Genomic DNA, 20,901 nt, shown 5'->3' on the forward strand with positions numbered 1-20,901 from the left:
ATTTTCCTAACATATGAGAATTAAAGATAATTATTTTTTTTTCCCCCTTATGGATGCCTTTGATATCCTTGCTTGAGAGATGTATATTGGCCATTCCACACCAATACCTGTTACCAAACTGCCCCTGGACCAGCTTCGTCTGTGGTAGTGAGCATCACTTTACCCTTCCTGAGCTTAGAAGAAAGTTCTGCTGAATTTGGCATACCCAGAGATCTTTTTGGTTTGTTTTTCTTTTTGATGCTTACCCTGTTTTCTGTGAGTTTGGCTTTATCTCCACTTCCCTTGAAGGTAACCTTGCTGACAGGGCCAGTGTTAGGGGTGTAAGGCCTTCTCTAACCAAATCTTCCTGTCCTTAAAAAAAAAAAAAAAAAAGTTTATTTTTACTGAGTTTGAATTTTTTACCTCTTCTGGGGGCCGTTTATTACTATTGAAGTCAAAATGCTTTCCTTAGGCTTCTGGCTCTCTGGCAATTTCAGCCCCTTTTTCAAGACAGAAGAAAAAGCAAAGTATGGGGGGAAAGATGTTGAAAACCCAGCAATAATTTTAACACAGGAGAAAAGGTTCTGCTCTGCCTCCAAATGGGAATAATACTTGGTTCTGAGAATTTTTTCCTATTAATTATTTTCTGAAACTAATAATTAGGAAGTGTTTCCTGCTTCCGTTCTAAATGCAAATGTTTGAAACCAAAAAAATTAATCTTTGTTTCCAGCTGAGTTAGTAAATAGATATTGAGTATGCCATGAAATGATAGGGAAAAACGTCAGACTCTGCTATTCACTATAATAATAACCTGTAATGTGACATATTAGGTACCTTAGCAAGCGCTTTCTGGCTTCTTTGTTTTTCATTAAGCACAGTTTTGACTGTGTGGTAACTAAACCATTAGGCCTTGGTTCTGGAGTGCATTAACACATTGCTAACTTTAGGCTTTGGCTCCAGTAGGGCTTCAGCGCCTGCTCTATGCTTGTAGCGATGCTTTCCTGAATAGAGACCAAATTATCAAAATACTGGAACAGCAACAGACCTTGCAGCCTGTGCAGGTCTTGTAAACATGTGGCTTCACAGCTGCTCGGTGTCTTGTTGATGGTACAGTTCCTCTTGGATCAAACATCCAGTTCGGGCCATTTCCTCTCCAACTGTCCTTTCTCCTGACCTCCTATTTGTCTCTGCTGCCAGGGAAGCCTGCATGCTCGGCCTCAGGTCACCTGTGCTCTCCTGCGTGCTCTGTGTTGGACACGTGCCCTGCAACTCTGCCCCGTTGCTGTGACAGTCAGAAGTCTCTCAGCTGTTTTCAGCACAGCTACTGTAACTCAGCCGAAATTCACTGCTATAGGTCTTAGGCTAGGGTTTCTCTTCATCTCTCCAGAGCCCGGAATGTTGGTGTTTTTTCTTTGATTCAAATATATGGCCAAACTCTTCTCGGCACATCTGTGTTTGGCTCCATTGGTGTCCTGCAAAATCTAGGTCACTGTCCTTTTTAACTGTTCTAGCTCAATTGCTGAGCTGCTCCCCCTGCGCCTTCCACCTTGCTGAAATGTCTGCCCTGGCCATGGACAGACATGAGAGTGCTGATACTGTCTCAGCCAAACCCACTCATATGGAAGCACTTCCTGAACTTTTCTGGTATTTAAACCAGATGAAATCTTTCTTCTGTTTTACTTGTTATTTTTAACTAGCCCTTACGTCCTATTTTCACGCTCTAGAGTAACCACCAGAAGTGGTGTGTGGTAGACCGAGAGGTCTGGGAGGGTCATAGGGGGACGCAGCTGAAGAAGTAAGGTGCTGCCCCCATTGCAGCTGACTCTCTGGGAAGTTTACTTAAGTAAAGTCTGAGGTTCACAGAAATCCCAATGGCATGAGATCTGGAAGATAGTGAGAGGAAAGACAGGGCTCTAACAGAGCCCACTGAAACCTCACTGATCTCCTGACGAAAACATTTAATGGTGTCATCACCCATGCCAGTACCATAAGGAAAGGGATCAGGCAAAATCTAGTAGCGGTATGTCTGACAGAGTAATGCTGGAGTACAAAGAGTAAAAACACATATCATGATAGATCAGAGGAGAAAAAGATTGTTCTTCTTATTGCTAATGCTTCCTTGGTTGCTTCAGCAGTACCAAACTGCTCAGTTTGGTATAGCATAAGGACATTTTAAGTTGTTACTATAAAATGTATTTACCACTAGCTCGTGATTCTGTTGGACTGAGGCACATGCAGTGCTACACAAAAGCCAAGCAATTTCAGGTGCAAATCCGCAACTTCTGTTAAGTTCCTTTAGAGGTATCTTGGTCCCAGGACATGTTTCATGACGTCATTTTGCTCTTTTGGTTTTGTGAGTGACTTAAAAGCTGTGAATTTCAGAAATGCATAGAATAGGGAAAAATATATTGCCTTAATGTTAGTCCCCAAAAATTCATTTCCTGAAAGGCTGTGACCTGTATACAGTTAAGGCAAAGACAAAAGCATTGACGGTAAGAGTAAAGCAGTTGCCAAAGAATGAGTTAAGCTCTGCAGCCTCTATGCTTGTATTGCACTGATTGAAATCACTCACTTAAGCATAATTTGAGAAATGCTCTAATGTGGTCGGAAACACTGATAAACCTCTGTCTCAAACTACTGAGAACTAACGATCCTCTGATCTCCTGGTGCCTGAAATATGAAGTAGCTCAGTGACCACAAGCAGGCTATGCTCAAAAGGCAGCTCTTTGAGGAGATAAAAGGCATAAGTAGCTGGCACAAGTGAAAGAGAAGTCAAAGCTAATGGAAAAAAGAGAAAAAATGGGAAAATATTGTGAAAAACCATTTCTCTTGCTTTTGCTGTGGACTTGTATTGTATTTGCCTGTCCCGTTTTGCATTTCCATTGCTGTGACTGCATCTATCGGGCATCACAACTCTACCAAATGGTCTGTCCATATTGGCTTTTGGTTTGACTTCACAACAGATGTAAAAGGATGTATTCTCACTTAGCTGTGAGAATTGTATCTGGTCAGCTGAAAGATTCCACTGTGTCCTTTTAAATAATATTACCTTCTCCTATCCTCACTTAAATCAAGGGTGATCACGCCATTAACTGACATGTGAGCACACAGTTTATTTGGTTTCCTCCTAATTTACCCGGGTTTGGTGGATCTGTGGTATGTATGAAATGTTTCTGGAGTGTTTACACTCTTGTTTTCTTATTTCAGAATGGTTTCACTCCACTGTATATGGCAGCCCAAGAAAACCACCTGGAGGTTGTTAAGTTTCTTCTTGACAATGGTGCCAGTCAAAGCCTTGCCACAGAGGTAAAAGTTTGAATTTCACACTTTATGAACAACGTAAACATGTAAAATCTGCTTCAGCAGTGATTCTTGCCAGTTTATATCAAGCTAGTCTTTTAAATGCAAAATTAAAGACCAATAAAAAGTTCTCTATGTGAAGTGTGCTAGTGAATACTGTTATTGACTTTTCAGCAATTTAAACCATTGCTTGCCATTTCTAAAATAAAAAATTACTTTAACTAGAAACAGTTCTAAAAATAGACGTGTTCTTAGTCATAACTGGTAATCTTTCAGGTTAACTGCTCAAACAAGGAAGCTGTGTGCATAATATAAACGTTCTCTGTGCTTTCGTTATAAATAGTGGGCAGTGTGGAGGGCAACCATAAAGCAAGAAAAACTGTTTACCTACACTTTGGAGTCAGTCCTGGGATATCAGGGAAAACTCAGGGTTACTTAGCGCTTGGAGCATTTTCTGAACTGCGTTTATTGCCATCTTGATACCCTCTCTGTAGCACCTAGTTATCCCCTCTGGTCCTGCAGTGATCATTTCAAGCTGACAGAAAGATGCAAGGTCCATCCTTGAAGGTGTTCTGTGATCTTTTCAGAAGAACGCTTTCTATTTCTTGCTTTAAAAAGTAATTCTAACTCAAATAAGGCAACGTGGAAGGTAAAAAAAAAAAAAAAGGCAGATACATTAATAGTCATAAATGTATTGCATTGAGATAGGTTTTTAATCTGATGAATTTTCAGTTGTCTTAATTCTAAGATTTTGCTAGCAAAAAAAACCGGTATTTCAGTATGTGCTCTCCCTAATATTTATTAAATTATGATTGCACTATCTGAACTGATTCCATGAAGGAAATACTTATTTGAAAAAGTCCTACTTTTTGCAAAATATGAAATGCAAAATTAGTTTATTGCATCACTATACCTCACTGTATAATGATGTACATGCATATGGAATCTATTTCTTCTCTTCTGAAGTTAGCTCTGTAATAAATGAATTAATAATGGATCAAAATTATCTTTTCAAAATCACTAAAAGTTAGTTATAACTAGAAGTGGGCATCAGAAACTACTTTCTGGAAATGCTCAAAGATATGATAATGCCAAAATGAAATATTTTAAATTTGGAAAATTAATTGAAAATTGTGGTTTTCAGAACACCAATTTCTATTTCTTTGCAAAAAACTCGGAAACAAAGAAGTCATGAGACCCCCCAGGGATGTACAATAGATTCAGACTTTTGAAAACAATCTTGCCACCGTATCATTTTCTGAAAATAGAAATTTTTAAAATTGTGTATGGGCACTTGGTTCTTTTTCTTTGGTGTTGTTTTTCACTTAAGCATTTATTTGTATGTCGGCTTAGGTTGAGCTTTTTTCCAACTCAGCCTGATGATAAGGTGCAATCTAATTTTATCCGTGGAGAATTCCTTTGAAGATACCAGGCTACAAAACAATGTTGCCTTTATTGCCTGCCTTACTTGTTTGTGATAGTTGCTTATGGGTGCTTTCTAATTTTTTCTTGGTCCAAGTTTTCATATAAATCTAATATATCTTTATCTTTGTAAGTGCAAAAGCCTTTGTTGTTAACTGATTGCCACTTAATTAAATATTTATTAAAAATAAAACTCTTAAACAAAGGTGTTTTAATCTAAATAAAAAAAAATAGAACCAACTATTTTCTTTACATTGTTTTTGGGTTTTTGTGCTTGGTTTTGTTTTAGTTTGGTTTTTTTCTTTTTTCTGGAGTGGGCTTTGCCTTATGTTTTAACGTGCAGTTGCTAATTATAGTACTGACATCATGATACTTGCTTGCAATCTCTTTTTGTGAGTTGTCAACTTCAGAGAGCATGTGGTGGAAATGCATTCTTGCCGGTGCTAATATTCTTGGTCGCAGTTTGCTTGGCCTTGGTACAATGATCTCGGCACACACTGAAGTGATGGGCAACTCTCATCAGAGTTAGGAAACTGGGGATACAGGGGATGGCAGCTGTTCCAAGGTTGAAATTAAGTGCTTCCTCCCATCTGTCCACTCCCTTTTCCCTAAGGAAAGGAGAAAATGTGTTCCTAGGATATTATTTTTTTTTTATATATATATTATTGTTACCAGCATTTTTACCAGAAGAGAATGCCCAATGAGAAAAGACATTTTAGACAGCTAAACCACTTTTCTATGTGAAGCACTAATTGTGCCACTGCTGTCAGCTGTTTCAATAGAGCAGGAAGCCAATGTCTGCGGGTCACTAAGGCACGAGTTGCCGCACTCTGGATTTCTCTGGGCAAGAGCCTTCATTTCTGCAGGTACAGCGTAACTATATTGCCAGAGCCCTCTTGTGGGCATGCTCATGGAGTTTTTTGGCCTTGAGAGCTACACAGCATTTTTCACACCCTGTGCTGCGCTCTACCCGCAGTCTCAGGCTGTGCTGTTGTTTCACCCCAGGAGCCATGCGTGACCTGGCACCACAGCCCAGAGCTTTGCCCTGCTATGGGAGCCAAAGGGGAAGGCTATGGTTAAATGTATTTAAAAAAAATCAATGGGGAAAAAAGAAAAAGCTTGTTAGGACCCAAGGAATTTCAATGGTTTTTCTTTTTTTTCCTCCAAAATTTTGAAAAAATACTTTTTTTCATAGCTGCTCCTGTTTCTCCTCCTAAATTGAGGCACAGTTTGTTTGGTAAGCCAGAGGGAGAAATTCTTTATTGAAAACGTTACTTCTAGTTCCAAAAGTTAACAATTGAACTCTGCGCATTTGACATACTGTGATATCTACATTCTTCTCTGTCATTGCTGCACTTCTATTTCACACTCTTACAGTTTCATCATGACAGAAGTAGTTGAAAAGGAAGGTGTTTACCTCCTAAACTGTAATGAAGTTTGGTAATATAAGCTTTGGATATATTGATCAAGAGTCAAATGTAATAAATAAATATCCCAAGTAGAGTAATTTGCATTTGTGATTTTTTTGAGTGATTTATGGGTATTTTCTTGGGCAAAGCTGAATGTGTTCCTGTATTGGAATGCTACTGAAATGTTTGGGAAGGAGCAGAATATAAGTGACAACTCTTTCATTCTTAAGTTTTCTAAGAATACATAAAAATAAAATTATGAAAACATCTCAGACTGTACTTTCCATGTGTTGGAGGAATCCACTCTAGAATCTGTTAAACAAAAACCTTTTTTTTTTTTTCTTTTTAGGTTTCTTATTCTGCACTACTTTGGCTATTTGCTAGTCTGAAAGGAAATAATTTCTGTTTGTAAGAGGATTGTATATCACATCTATATAAATTTTCATAAATGGAAGTTGTAGTAAAATAATTGGTATATTGGGAGAATTGGTATTCCTGCTCAAATATTATTAGATTTTAAATAGACATATAAAATATATCAGAGGATAAAGCTGAAGTGTTGGTGTTTTTTTTTCCTTAAAAACCGTACATTATAAACTGTAGCTGTGGGGGAATGGATGATAATTTGCTATGGAGACATCATTAACAATTATAATTTTAATATTTCAGAATTGTATACCTTTTTATATAATTATACACATACTTATTTATGTAACTGTTAATTCGTGAGTAATTTCACACTTTTTTTCTCAAGTCTCAGTCATTTTTGACTGCTTGCATCTTATTATGTTTAAGTCTGGAGTGCCAGAAAGGTGTTTTGAGCATTTGGGACCTAGTTCACCAACACTTGACTCCAATTTCAGTGTCACTGCAGGGTACTTTTAATTTGCACCATGTTACACTTTCCGTTTGAATTTGAGCCAGTACTGTTACTAATGCTGAGATCGCTTCCCTTCCCCTTCCCGTGCCCTGGAAAGCTGGGAACCTGTGTTGAGAGTCCCCATTGTATGTTGCAGGATGGTTTCACGCCTTTGGCAGTAGCTTTGCAGCAAGGGCATGACCAGGTGGTTTCACTGCTGCTTGAAAACGATACAAAGGGAAAAGTCCGTCTTCCTGCCCTTCACATCGCTGCTCGCAAGGATGATACGAAGGCAGCGGCTCTGCTCCTGCAGAACGACCACAATGCTGATGTGGAGTCAAAGGTCAGTTGTAAAAAGAAAAAAGGTTTGATGCTATTAAGTGCTGGCCACATGTATTACATGCAGTGAAGGTCTCCCTTAGTGTGAAGTATTTTGCTGCAGAGTTACACGTAACTTTCTTCTATAGCGTGTGATTAAGAATAACGTTTCATTTGCTTCCTTTGCCTCTTTCCTTCCCCATTCTCTTTTTCTTTAAATCAGGGTTAATTTCTCCTGTAGAAACTTTGAAAATGGAAAATAATAAGCAAAGTGTTATTAGAATTATTCTCTTGGGAATGAAAGCCACTCCTGCGGTGGTATGCTGTAGGTATTGTACAATTAAGTCATTTGATTAGTTGTTTGTGCAATTGCTACTTTAAGATCTTTGGTAAACATGTAACAATGAGCTTCAAAAACCCTCGATCATTCAGCTTCCATTCAGTCGAGCTTCCTTTGTGTGCCGACTGTGCTGTCACCTGAGCTGCCATGCCACGTAGCGATCATGAAGCTTTTTGCATCCATATCACCAGTGGTGAACTAACCGTTCATTTTTTCCCCCTCTTTGCTTCCAAATGTGTTAACCTAGATGATGGTGAATAGAACAACAGAGGTATATATAAATATATATATGCATCATCACTCCTCCATGACTTAGTGCTGCTGCATCATTTCTTCCTCTTCCTTTTTGCATCGCCTTTTATAGGATAGATACCTGCTTTAGATGAAACGAAGTAGCATGTGCTAGAGAAGACTGTAGTTTAGATACCAGGGCTTTCTGCAGCTGAAACTAGGGTTTAAAAGTAAGAGTAAGCATTCTTGGGAACTAATTGCCATCATAAAAGAGACGTATTATGTAAGATGGAGTTTTCAGGGATTCTCACGTAATACATGTTTATCAGATGTGTTAAGAGCTGCAGACAACCCTGTCATGTTGTGCATCCAGGTCTGATTTTTAGGCTTCTGCATGACACTTACCTTGATGGTGTCAGCAAATAGAATGATCTGAGAGTGGTTTTATATCTGCGAAACTCCCAAAGCAAGGCAGTGGCAGCTAGCATGGCTTGCTAACAATTTAGAAATGCATCTAGTTCCCATAAGGTTTCATACTTTGCAGGACTGATGGAATTGCTGCATGTTTTAGCATTATTTTAAAAGGAAGTAAAACTACTTAAATATGAAAATAAGTTGCTGAAGTAATTTTATCAGTAAGGCATCTTCTAATTAGGGTGGTAACTTGTGGTGTCTCAACATAACCCAGTGTGATTGCCCACAGTGGGAGTCTGATCTTTATGGTACTAACCCTCGGAAAAAAAATACCCATATTAATCATTTAAAATTGTCTTTGATGTTGTTTTCATTTGCATCTACTTTGAATTCATAAAAAACAGTTAGCAAGTATCATTAAATGACTTGTATCTGAACTTCTGCAAAGAATCTCTAAGAGATTTAACTTGCAAGACGGACATAATACCGATAACAGCTAGATATTTCTCATTAGAAATTAATTTCTTGTAAAAGACAGTTCATTGCTTTAACACTCGAATGTTTTGCTGTTGTTTTTCTGGAATAACTGAAAGTTTTATCCTAGTTCTGGTCTTCTAGAATAATTATGTTAATTTTTTTCCCTCCTGCATAGCAATATGATTTTATTTAGACTCTCAGAGAGTCTATAAATAAACGTCAGTGAGTGAAAACTAGTACAGAATTGGAATGGTGACTTGCAGCAGACTCCTATTACTAGTTTGTGTTAGTGATGTGATACAAATTTTGGAGTACCAATGAGATATAAAAAAGTTAAGTATCTATTGGTTTTGTTCTGTTTTGTTTTTTTCCAGAGTGGGTTCACTCCTCTCCACATAGCTGCTCACTATGGAAATATCAATGTAGCTACACTGCTGTTAAATCGGGGTGCTGCTGTGGACTTCACTGCAAGGGTAAGTGTGAAATCTTACTTATGCTTAGTCTGCTTAATCATCAGTTTGAAACACTTTTTCCACAAAGGTGTGGAAAGGTACATTGCTCTTGCCAGCTGAGGGGCCTGGCCCGTCTGCTCTTCTTCTGTTACCATACGGTGTAAAGGGGGAGTTCCATGTGCTGCTGAACTGAACGTGAGCTCTGGTCCTCACCGTTGAAACTTCTGCTATTTTCATAGTTCCGGTGTTGTAAAAGGCAGGCTGGGGTTCAGTGAAATGAATGCTTCCACCCCTAGCTTTAGCATATGGCAGGAGTGCTGTCCCTGTTGAATTGTCCTCGATATGCAGTCATTTCCAGTGAATGTGAAGTGCAGGTGTTACTGGTAGATAAAGCAGCTGTGCCTTCATTGCCTGTGCGAGAGTCAGATGATGCATAAAGGAGGTTTGAGAAACTGTAGGGGTAGAAAATGAAATGAAATGAGGTATAGAAATGTAGGGAAGTCGATAATGGGAGCTGTATGGCAGAAGCTATGGTAGAGTGGGGGAACTAACCCTCCTGCCCCTCTAAGCTGTGCACCAAAGTCATGGCACAGCCAGGGGGGTGACAGGGTACTTTCTCAGATGTATGAAAAAGGATTGAGAGCCAGGAGGGAAATGGTATGGGCTTTACTTGTGTCCCTTTGGTTACCTCTGGGCTGGGTCGGGAGCAGCTGACTGGTGGCTTCAGCTGCACCTTCTTGCTTGGGGAGTGGGTCCATCCTCCCCCAGGCAGCTGCATGGCTCTGCGAGCCTGGTACCAGCAGGGTCTCATCTCCAAGCCCGGGGCCAAGGTTTGACCATATCTGCTGCCAAGGATTGGGTCTGTCAGAAGGCCAAAGAGGAATATTAGAGTGAAGGAGTGTGGTCAAGGTAGGGAGGATGCGGGAAAAACAAAACGTAAGCAGGAGCAGTGTAAAAGACAGAAAATGACAGAGGGAAGCTATATATAGTTGGAAGAGCGGGAAAATAAAGACACGTGTATGGACAGAGATACAGCAATATGAAGGGCATGAAAGAGATTGTGACAGGCATGAGACCAGAGACGAAAGAAAGGCAAATGCAGAGGTATCACAAAATCTAACAAGCAAGGATGAAAGGCTAGAGAATGGTAGGGTAGAGAGGATGTTGGCGGAAAGCTGAGTGGGTGCCACGAGAGTATGCAAGGCTTTAAGAAGGGAAAAGCAGGGAGACTTGTTTAGGCACATACAGCTAAATAGAAAAGGGGCTAACATTTAAAATAGATTAGTACTAGGAAATGCTGGACATAAAACTTCCTACTGAAGTTCTTAAAAGTTTGTTTGCTAATTAGCTTCTTCAATAATGGTTTGGGATGTGTGAATAGGAAGATATCCATGGAATTTCTGCTGACACACAGCCAGGAATGGTTGTCAGTAAAGAAAGTGTGCAACAGAACATGTGGTGAAATTCACAGTGGAAAACAGATCAAACTCTTGGCTAAAGAACACACGTATTTCTCCTGTTGGCTTCTCCAACAATCTACCAACCGAGAATAGGACATGTCTATATTAGTTTTTCACTGGGTGGTGTGTGTGATAGGGTTTAAAAACAAAAACAACCCAAAAATACAAATGTGATTTCAAGTTATTCCAAAGTATTTCTGATATAGACTGAAAAAAAACCCTAACCAGCCAAACAAACAAAAAAAAACACCAACCAAAAAAACCACCCCACAAAACCAAATTGAGGCTGTGCAAGAATTTGTCTCACCAAACCTTACCAAAACAAAACCAGGGAGGAGATGTGGTAGTGGTTCCTAGGACAATAGGGAGTGAAACTCAAGGGAGCAAGAGGCATTCAAATTGAAGCCAAATGCTATCGTAAGAGTAAATAGGTATAAATTGGCCGGGAATAAACATTGTCTAGAAATTTAGAGATATAGATACTTCATACTAAGTATTAGTAATTAATATTATTTAATTAATAATTGTCTAATTCATTTTAAATATAAGTAATGAAATTCTGGAGCAACCTTTCAATTAAGGTAGAAAAAGCAAAGAACCCCAACGTGTGTATTCAAGATGATATTTGTGAGGGGAATTATGTGGCATGGATAACTCAGCAGCTCCTTTTCAGAGATTTTGATCATGAGTTGTGTTTATTACTTATTGCTTAGAGCATTTGCCACATAGCAAAAGCAAACTGTAGTATTTTCTTTTACTTTCGATAGTTTGTATAGCTAAAAACTTGAATGCTTCTATAGTAAAGGAACATATTTACATGTAGCAAAGTGTTTATAATAAGCATTGCAAACCCATGAAAACAATAAAATATTATTGCAATTATTTAGCATATAACCTACTGTTTTCCTTATAGGACTTCTCATGTTTAAACCCCTCCAAAAAAACCTGAACAGTTCTTTTCTAGGGCTTGTCTGTGATTGATAAGGGGAGTTGGTGGAGGAGTAGAAATTTCAAGGAAAGACAGACCCAGAATGTTTTCCTTAAACTGTAAGTAGGAATGCAGGTGAAAAGTGTTGGCCCTGCCCGCTATTTATTCAACATAGCATCATTCAGCAGTTTATTAATCAAGATAAATCAACAAAGCTAAAAGACACTGTTAAAAGGCATGAGCCAGTACCTACTAATGCTGGTGAGAAGAGTACTAGCAGATACTGGGTTAAGCTGATAGCCTAAGGATCAACTCTCTCGTATACCCCACAAATGATGTTTTCCAAATCACATTCATCACTAAATGTATTTCATGTTATTGGCGAGACAGGGGTCCCGGGTTAGATCCACATGAAGTTCACAAGCTAAGAGTAGATTTGGGGGTTAAGGGTTTCTGGGAAGCTTCTAACTATGCGTGCTTTGCTTTTGCTGCTAATGTTGACCTCTTATTCTCAAGTCCTTAAACTGACCAAATTAGAGCATTAAGGCATTTCAAATGGTAATAAGCTTTGGCATTCAGTATTTGGTAGGCTCTAATTGCAGAAGCAAGTAAGAAGAACGGGGTCTTGGGTCAACTCTTTCCTACTCAGAAACAAGATTAGGGATTAGCAATGCTGCTACTTGAGCAATTAGCAGCATTTAGTACCAGTACCACTAAATATCATCTACTTATGCTTGTTTTAATAAAATAATAAATCTTAGTCTTCAGCAGCTCTGTTCTGGATTAGGGGCACTGATGGAGAGCACATCCAGAGTAATAAGGCCATACTCCCCTCCTCTTCAAGACCTGGAAGTTCCAGGTTCTCCCTCCATTGGTTGTCATCGTCAGAGAGAGGCAGACTGCTCAGACAGCCGGGGAAGTGCAGGCGCAATGACATCAGCCCGAAAGAGCAGTGGGCTGTCCCTGTGACTCAGAGCACCCAACGGCTTGTTTGTGCTTGTGATAGCTGGGTGGGGGCATCCGCAGAGCACATCTCTACTGGATGGTGGTTGCAAATCTAGATAAAGTGGTTGTGACAGAAGTAATCGTAGCATAAATAACAGTAATATGGAATTGAATTTTGTTCTTTAGTGCTTATCAGACTGCGGGTAATGAAAGCACTTCACGGCAAGATGAGTTAGATTCTGGTAGAGCAGTGAATTTGTAGGCAAACAAAGCACCAGTCTAAGTTGAGTGTAAAGTACAATTATCAGCACCAAGTAACAGACCCCTTGCTTGATCCTTGATTACCCAAATTGCAAACCAGGTAGAGGTACTCCTAAAACAGGTACTAAAAATGACCCGTAGGTACAGCCTGCCCACTGCCACCTCATTGCCTCTTCTTGTTTTAATTTCTGTAAACAATAAACACAATATTCTGTCTCCCTTCTGGAGGAAGGGCCCTTATGTGAGTTGTTAACAGTCTAAGACAAGCAACGGAGCAAAGGTATGGAAGGGCTGTAACCCAACTGAAATCATACTGGGTGTATGTACCGTAGCTTTCAGAAGTGCAAAGAGCAACGTGTAGGATGGGGGTGTCAAACGCAGTTTGTGCTTTTGCAAACCATCAACCATTTTTCCTTTGTTCTTGTTAAATAAATATGAATCAAAACTACTTGTATGTCTTTCAATTTATGTTTAAACTATTTAGGCAAGTATCAATTCTGGGGAGAGATTTGAACAAGAGCAGAGGATTACGGTAACAGAAGATGCTTGTGTGGACTGGGCAACACGAAGACAAATGTGTGAGGGCAGGATAAATAGCCAGCTCCCACCATCAGTGTAGTGAAGGTGGGGACGGGTGGAGAAAATGTGAATGGACACGTAGGATGAAGGCAGAGCTCTGAGCCTTAAGGAAAAGGGCAAGTGTGGTGAAAACAGGATCTGGTGAAAGGATGTAAGAAAAAGGAGGGCAGACCTGTGGCAAAGGACATCTCTTCACCTGTTGTGTTTTCAGTGGGTTTCTGAGAGGCCTGAGGGAAGAAAGAGGTTCCAGCAATAAAGGCAGGGAAAGACATGAGCTTGATGATGGCTCCCAGCGTGCAGGAGGTGAGCAGTGGTGCTGTACTGTAAGTAAATAATGTCCCCAGTGATATGCAGTAGCAGCTGTTCCCCTCACCCCTGCCGGTATACACCTGCCTGCCTCTCAGCTGTCATATACTCCCTTTTTCCCTTCTTGCGCTGCATCTAAGAAAACTAGGCATAGCTCCAGGAGCTCTTACAGGTGTTACAGTGCTTGTCAGCCTGTGTACCTGCTGACCGTAGAGGCTGGGCAGGTTGGAAAGGGACCTGCTTTTGGTTTGCACTTTTCCAGCCCAGCAACTGATTTTATGTCAGCTCTTCCATTGAACTGCATTAGCACTTCTGTGTCTGTGCTTTCTTCTCTAGCCTTGCTGCAAGCGCAGGGAAGATGGCACAGCATGGAAAGTTCCCTGTGGGATGGATGGAGATCATTTCAGTAAATCAGCTTGTGATGGCCCTGATTCTGCCTATTTACAGGGGGGCAGCTCTGACGACCTTCATAACCTCAATCCAAGTGAAACAAGATCTCTTTATTGGGCTGGATGTTTGCTACTTTGTAATCAAGGAAAAATGCTAATTCCAAATTGCTTGATTTCTTGGGCTCAAACGCAGCAATAAACCTGTCACAATTACTGGCAGGGTCTGCACTGTAGATGTAGCAGCCGTTTTATGTCTATTCATCATCCTTTTTCTGTAGTACATTTTCACGTGTGTGGCTATGCTTCTCTGAAACCCTTCAAAGCTAAAGGAATCCCTTCATTGCATCACCATATTTCCCCCTTACTTAACTGGGAGGTAGTTGCACATGGGGTAAAGAAGTGGAGGAAGAGAACTAATGGTAACTGAGGGTGAAGTCAGTCTCCGTTCATAGCCAGATTAACACGTAAGTGTAGTTGCTACCTGGGCTTTGAAGGATTGCAATTCCAGGCATCATTCTCGTAGCTGGCAATGGCACCTGATGTCGGAGAGGTGCAGATAAATCCTAGTTACAAATGGAAAGAAGGCCAAAGACCTTTAAGTCAATCTAGTTCATCAATTTTTTTCAACAGGAAAAAGCAATTACTGTTATTTCAAGAAAAATATTTTTCATTGGCCACTTGTGCCTTTGAATCAAACTGCATCTGCTGTGTTACCTAGAGTTTTAATAATTTTGTTATCTACTTCCCGTCTCCTGGAACTACCAACCTAGTGATTAGCATGGAGAAGTGAAATCCACCAGGTGGACTCTCCTGTTCCAGGCTTTCAATTCAGGACATCTGTTGTTGGCATACAGTGACCATATGGATAGTGAAAACTGCTGTGCTCCCATCCTGGCTGCTGTTTCTGGAGCTGGACGCTATTGCAGGGGCTTCATGCCACAGGCTTGACTTTTTTTACCAGAATCAGGTCGTCTTCAGACTGAGGATGGGTGGGTGCTAGAGAAAAAGGACAGGTCACACAGAAGGATTTCTTCTTCTTCACCTCTACTGCTCCCTTCAAATTTGCTCTGGACTGCCTTGCACTTTGATATCTAGGATTTGGAAAGGTGTCTCCAGATGCTTGCTAAAGCATGCTCCAGATGCATGCTGGAGCAAGTCACAGCCATTGGAAGGAATGAGAAACCAGTTTCCTTAGCAGTCTGATTATACCTATGTTATCCTGTGCAAGAAAGCTCTTTTGCTATCAATCAGACCCCCGCAGAGTGCCTGCCCTTTCCGCTTCAGGCCTTGCTTGGGCAGCCCCAGGAGCAGTGCCCAGGGAGGGCAGGCAATTTTCTTTGCTGCCATTCCCAGCCAGCTACAATGGGAATGTGTGTCCAGACTACACTGTGCTTATTCAGCAACAATAAAGTGCAAATCAGTGTTTCCCCAAGGCTGCTATGCAGACCAGGGAGGTGAGGAAGGTGCTATAAATAAATTGTATTTTCTGGGAATTACAGTTAGGAAAAAGTTATCTTTTGGGGGTTCACAGTCTCTTCAGAAATCATTCTTCTGTCTTGAGATTATCTTCTAGTGGGAAGATCTGTCTAGCCCAGGTGAGGAAATGCCTTTGAAGCTTCACTGGTCTCCGAAGAGCGCAGTGGTTTGAAAGGAAGAAAGAAAGAAATTGTTCTCTGTAGCTTCCAGAGCAACAGCTGAAAGAAACCTCTGTGACCCCCACACCCACTCTGTACTTCAGCAAGTCAGAAGATTCAGGTAGCACAGGAATCCTCTCCATGAAGATGACCTCTGCCCATATCTTTCTTGCCAAAACAAACAGGTTTTTTTTACTGTGCCGTAAAACTGCATCCAACCCTGTGAACAGCCTTCCCGATACACAGCACTCCTTATTCTAGAGGAGATCTCAGTTCCACTGGGACTGGGCTTTGCCTGCAGAAAGTTTGCTTACTGGAAGGTTGAGAAAGGATTTGGTAATTTTGAGAGGGTGGTGTGAGGACAACATGCATTAATGATGACCCTCAGGCTGAGGAGCAGAACACCATCAGCCTATCAAAAAGAGAAGGCAATATGTAAGTGACAGTAACAGAAAAGAAAAACATCTTTTTATTTCCCTAATGGTAGTTTGCCATAACTCCTTGCTATACTCTTCCTTCTTTTCTTCCAGGATTCATTTTATACATCTCAAGCCTGAAAAAAGATAAGCATATAAGCCTACAAGAACTAAATTAGCACAACGTAGGACTTATTAACATTAAGTAGAGGAGAAAAAAGCTGAAAAATTATGCACAGTTGTAAGTTTTCCTGGAAAGCTCTGATTGTGTGTTTGTAGCTGTAATTTCTTTAATTCCTGAAAGTCCTATACAAGTCTCAGCAATCCCAGTAACTTCTACTAGAATATAAGACTTTTCTCTCTGCAGGGGTTCTGCTGTGTTGTAGCTTCAATTCTGAATTGCAGAAAAATATAGGAGGAGAGAATATTGAGTATTATCCTATACAACATGTTGATGTAGCTGCTTAGTTGCATATGACAGTCTTCACACGCACAGCACAATCTTCCCATACCTCCAGAAACTGGTAATAGCAGTAATATCCGCTCAGTGTTGTTGATGGCAATTCCAGTATACAACAATCAACATTATGCTCTTTCCTGAAGAAACCCCAATGATGGAAGGATTTTCCCGACTGTATAGGACATTTCAGCTTTAGCAATCTGGCTAGTTTCACCTTCTGTTTTATTCATGCATTTTTTTTGTCAACATTAAGCTCTCAGTTGAGAACTGAGAAGGACTATCCTACTAAATTCCAAGTCAATCTGAACATTTTGGTAATAAACTGTTCTTTTAAAAAAATCAAAGATAAAGAATTTAAATTTTTCTGTTTAAAACTACACTCCAGCGAGGGTCTGGGAGGAGAGCTCAGAGGTGGAGGTTAAGCTCTCTCACTGGTAGCGAGGAGAAATACCAAATCCCCATGACGCTGGCAATGAGTCTTCACAGTCCCCACATGATCTGCCAGTCAGTCAGTATTTAGAACAATGCAGCACATGACTAGGAAAGGTCTACCCCTTTTTGTATGTGCTTTTTTTGAAAGGTACACTTCAGAGCCAAATATGATACTGCAAGTGCAAACATTTACTTTTCTTATTTATTATTAGCATCCTTATGCTTGTAAAGTCAGACTGTCTGATGGGAGAGAGAGGCAATCCCATAGGACAGGATAGCATACCAGAAACCAGGGGGAATTCGTCATCTTCTAAATGGATTAAAATAAAACTTCTAACATGTACTGTGTTTGCACTCTCAATTTTAATTTTTCCCCCTATTTTTTTCTGACTTCCTAACCATTCGTGTTGCTAATTTGTAATAGCAAGGAGTAATTCTGACTACTGTAGTGAACTGTGATGGGTAACGCCACGTGTCAGAGGGGAGCTGATCTCATTTCAGATGGGGAAATGTAGGTGGCTTATTGCTCAGCACAGGATAACTCAAAGGGTTTTTTTGAATTTCCTTGTGAAAATTTCAGCTGCAGCTGAAAGGGTCTTAGTGTTTCCTTTGATCAGGCACAAGCAAAAGCCAGTGAATGTAAAAGCAGGTCACTCTTCACCCATCGTATTTCTGGATGTTGTGAGACTGAAGGAAGGCAGGGGCCCTGTGCGAGAGGGTGGTGGCTGCAGCAGGCAATGGATAGAGATAAAGGGAAACTGGCCATCCACAATGCTGTGAGGTATAGAAAAAAAATTGCATGCATCTAATCTGTCCACACTTTGAGCTATATACAGTTTCAGAGTACTTCAAGTCATATACCCTAGGAAATCTGCCAAGGGGGAGAGGAAAGGCTATGTGCTAGTTGATAATCCCGTGAGCGTTTATTGCATAGTTTTAGGTTGCTATTCTCCCATGTTATGTTTCATGTTCCCTGTAGAATTTGTTAACCCCCTCAAGTTGAACGGCCGGTTGGATCTCAGTGCCAAGGGGTCTACCTGAGACATTATCCAGCATTTGATATTTCAACAGCAAGGGCAAGAAGCACTCCAACAGACATTCTAGATCTGAACCGCATCTTTTAATGGCAATGTTTTGAAGGCATTTCAGCTTTATTACTGCAGGAAAACATCTTCAAAAGTTTCCTGATTTACTATTCTATCTTAAGAACAAAGGGAGAAATTTATAGAAGATCAAACAGATAAAAATAAACTGAAAAGACAGCAGATGCTGTTGATTTACTGAAGAATTCAGAACCTTACATTTGGTGGCTATGTTGTTTGCTGATACCACAGTTTTAGTCTTAATAACATACACCCAAGCTGCACGTATTATGAAGCTTTTTTTTATCTCTAGTTTCTTGTGACAAGTACAAACAACTCAATTTTGAGTTGCTTGCTTTATGTTTTGTCATCAGAAACATTGATGATGATGTTGTCTGAGGTTTATTAACTTCTCAGTTCACGTTCTTAATTGTCAGATGAGAGATGGGAAGGGGCCATATGCATGACAGATCTAGATATAATTCTTTAAGCTTTGGCACAACACGGTATTGACCAAAGACAGGTGGCTTGCCCTAAACTTCAGTGTGCAACTATTCAAGCATTCACATAATGCATCTCTCATCTGCATGGAGTCAGAACTCTCAGCCAGCAGAATTATTACCAGTAAAAGCTCAAATAGCTAAAAGGCAAAATTAAATTCTGAATAGAGACCTGCCCCTTTTTTCCTCCCTTCATTTCCCCACAGTGTTTTCCTGAGCTGTTAGGGCTGAAAAAGGCTAAACATGCTTTTTCTTCTTTGTCTCTTAATTCTTTATATGAACTGTCTGAATAGAGTATGACAAAAACTGCATCCTCCTTCCCAGAGAGTGGGTGCTGCAGCGCTCTTCTCCCAGGGAAGAGGAGCTGAGTTTGATCATCCATAAGGACAGATATTTCATTGGCCATATAGGGATTCATTTGCTTGATTTCTCCTGCTCGATTCATTATTTCAGGGTAGCTGTGTGTAGTTGGTTTTCTTAACAAATTGTGTCTAAAGTGATCACATCTTTTATCCATCTATCTCTTCCTGAACTTGCTGCCTATGCAACAAAATGTAACGCAAGGTTTCAAGATCCTAGAGACATTAAATTTATGGTTTTCATAAAGACAAGTGATCAAAGGGAGGAAAGATGGATTGCTAGCTCTCCAGCTCACAGAAGCGAGCTCAGTCCTTATTCAGTGCTGGAAAATTTCCCCACATTCCCAGCCAGGGTGCTTGCCTTTGTTGGAACCTGAAAGAAAACTGCACTGTCGTGATAGTTTCAGTACTACCCATAAATATGAAGGCCATTCAAACAGGACTCCTTTTTGAACAAGAAAGTGGATTTATTTTCACACACACACACACACACACACCTGTTGCAAGCAAACAGTATGACCTAAACCTTAACTCCTAAGTGGAAGTCATGTCTTCTGGAGTTGAGGCGCTTATCTGCCAGCACTCATCCACCTACTCTAGAATCAACTCTTCTTTATCTAAGGCAAAAAGAGCTTTGAACGATTGTACTGGCAAACAATTAGATCCAAATTGCGTATTTTTATGTGGTTATACTCTCCCCTGTGCTGCACTAGATTGATTTAGCTTAGTGCCAAGATGAACGAGAACCAGACTTCTAATATGTATTTGTCCTGCCTTTTGTAATGCTGGCCCTTTCTCCTTCTCCATTTCTTTATTGATGCTTAGAAAAGGCATTTCTTCTAGTCTGTGTATGATAGAGTAAATTCAGAGAATCATAGAATAGCAGGTTGGAAGGGACCTCAAGGATCATCTGGTCCAACCTTTCTTGGCAAAAGCACTGTCTAGACAAGATGGCCCAGCACCTTGTCCAGCTGAATCTTAAAACTGTCCAGTGTTGAGGAATCCACCACTTCCCTGGGGGGATTATTCCAGTGGCTGATTGTTCTCATTGTGAAACATTTTCTTCTTGTGCCTAGTCGGAATCTCCCCAGGAGTAACTTGTACCCATTACGCCTTGTCTTTTCCATGTGACTCCTTGTAAAAAGGGAGTCTCCATCTCCTGTGTAGCCACCCTTTAAATACTGGAACATGGTGATAACGTCTCCTCTAAGCCTTCTGTTCTCAAGGCTGAAGAAGCCCAATTCTCTCAGCCTTTCCTCATGTGTCAGGCTTCCCAGTCCTTTGATCATCTTGGTGGCCCTTCTCTGGACCCTCCCCAGCCTGTCCACATCTTTTTTGGATAGTGGGGACCAAACTGAACATGGTATTCCAGGTGTGGCCTGACAAGTGCTGAGTAGAGTGGGATAATGACTTCTTTATCTCTGCTGGTGATGCCCTTGTTGATGCAACCCAGCGTCCTGTTGGCTTTCTTTGCTGCAGCAGCGCACTGTTCACCCATATCGAGCTTGTCCACCAGGACCCCCAGGTCCCTTTCCACAGAGCTGCTCGCCAGCTAGCTAGATCCCAGTCTGTGCTGCACTCCTGGATGATGTTTTCCTAGGAGCAAGACAGCAAACTTCCTCAGGGTACGTTTGATCTCATCGTCCAGATCACTTATGAAGATATTAAACAGTGTTGGGCCCAATACGGAACCCTGAGGGATCCCACTTGTGACAGGTTGCCAGTTTGAAAAGGCGCTGTTTACCATCACCCTCTGGGTGCAGCCTGCCAGCCAGTTCCCCACCGACCGCACAGACCACTTGTCTAGACCACAATGCATCAGTTTCTCTAGGAGGAGGCTGTGGGGAATGGTATCGAAAGCCTTGGAGAAATCCAAGTAGACAATGTCCACCACTCGTCCCACATCAACCGAGCAGGTTACTTTATCATAGAAAGTGATCAGGTTCATC

The 20,901-nt window shown here is 40.7% G+C and overlaps 1 protein-coding gene across 4 annotated transcripts in view; it reads left to right on the forward strand.

Annotated features, from left to right (window-relative positions):
* ANK3 (ankyrin 3) overlaps nt 1–20,901 on the forward strand; it is a 381,272-nt gene that overhangs the window by 231,002 nt on the left and 129,369 nt on the right. For 3 of the 4 annotated variants that reach the window (XM_074592968.1, XM_074592970.1, XM_074592971.1), the window contains exons 5-7: nt 3,187–3,285; nt 7,127–7,312; nt 9,124–9,222. In XM_074592968.1, the coding sequence (XP_074449069.1) occupies nt 3,187–3,285; nt 7,127–7,312; nt 9,124–9,222 (384 nt within the window). Of the gene's footprint in view, nt 1–3,186; nt 3,286–7,126; nt 7,313–7,874; nt 7,899–9,123; nt 9,223–20,901 lie in introns of all 4 variants that reach the window. The other variant, XM_074592967.1, reaches the window with a different exon arrangement.

This window comes from Larus michahellis, chromosome 6 (assembly GCF_964199755.1).
Source record: "Larus michahellis chromosome 6, bLarMic1.1, whole genome shotgun sequence".
Classification (NCBI taxonomy): Eukaryota; Metazoa; Chordata; class Aves; order Charadriiformes; family Laridae; genus Larus; species Larus michahellis.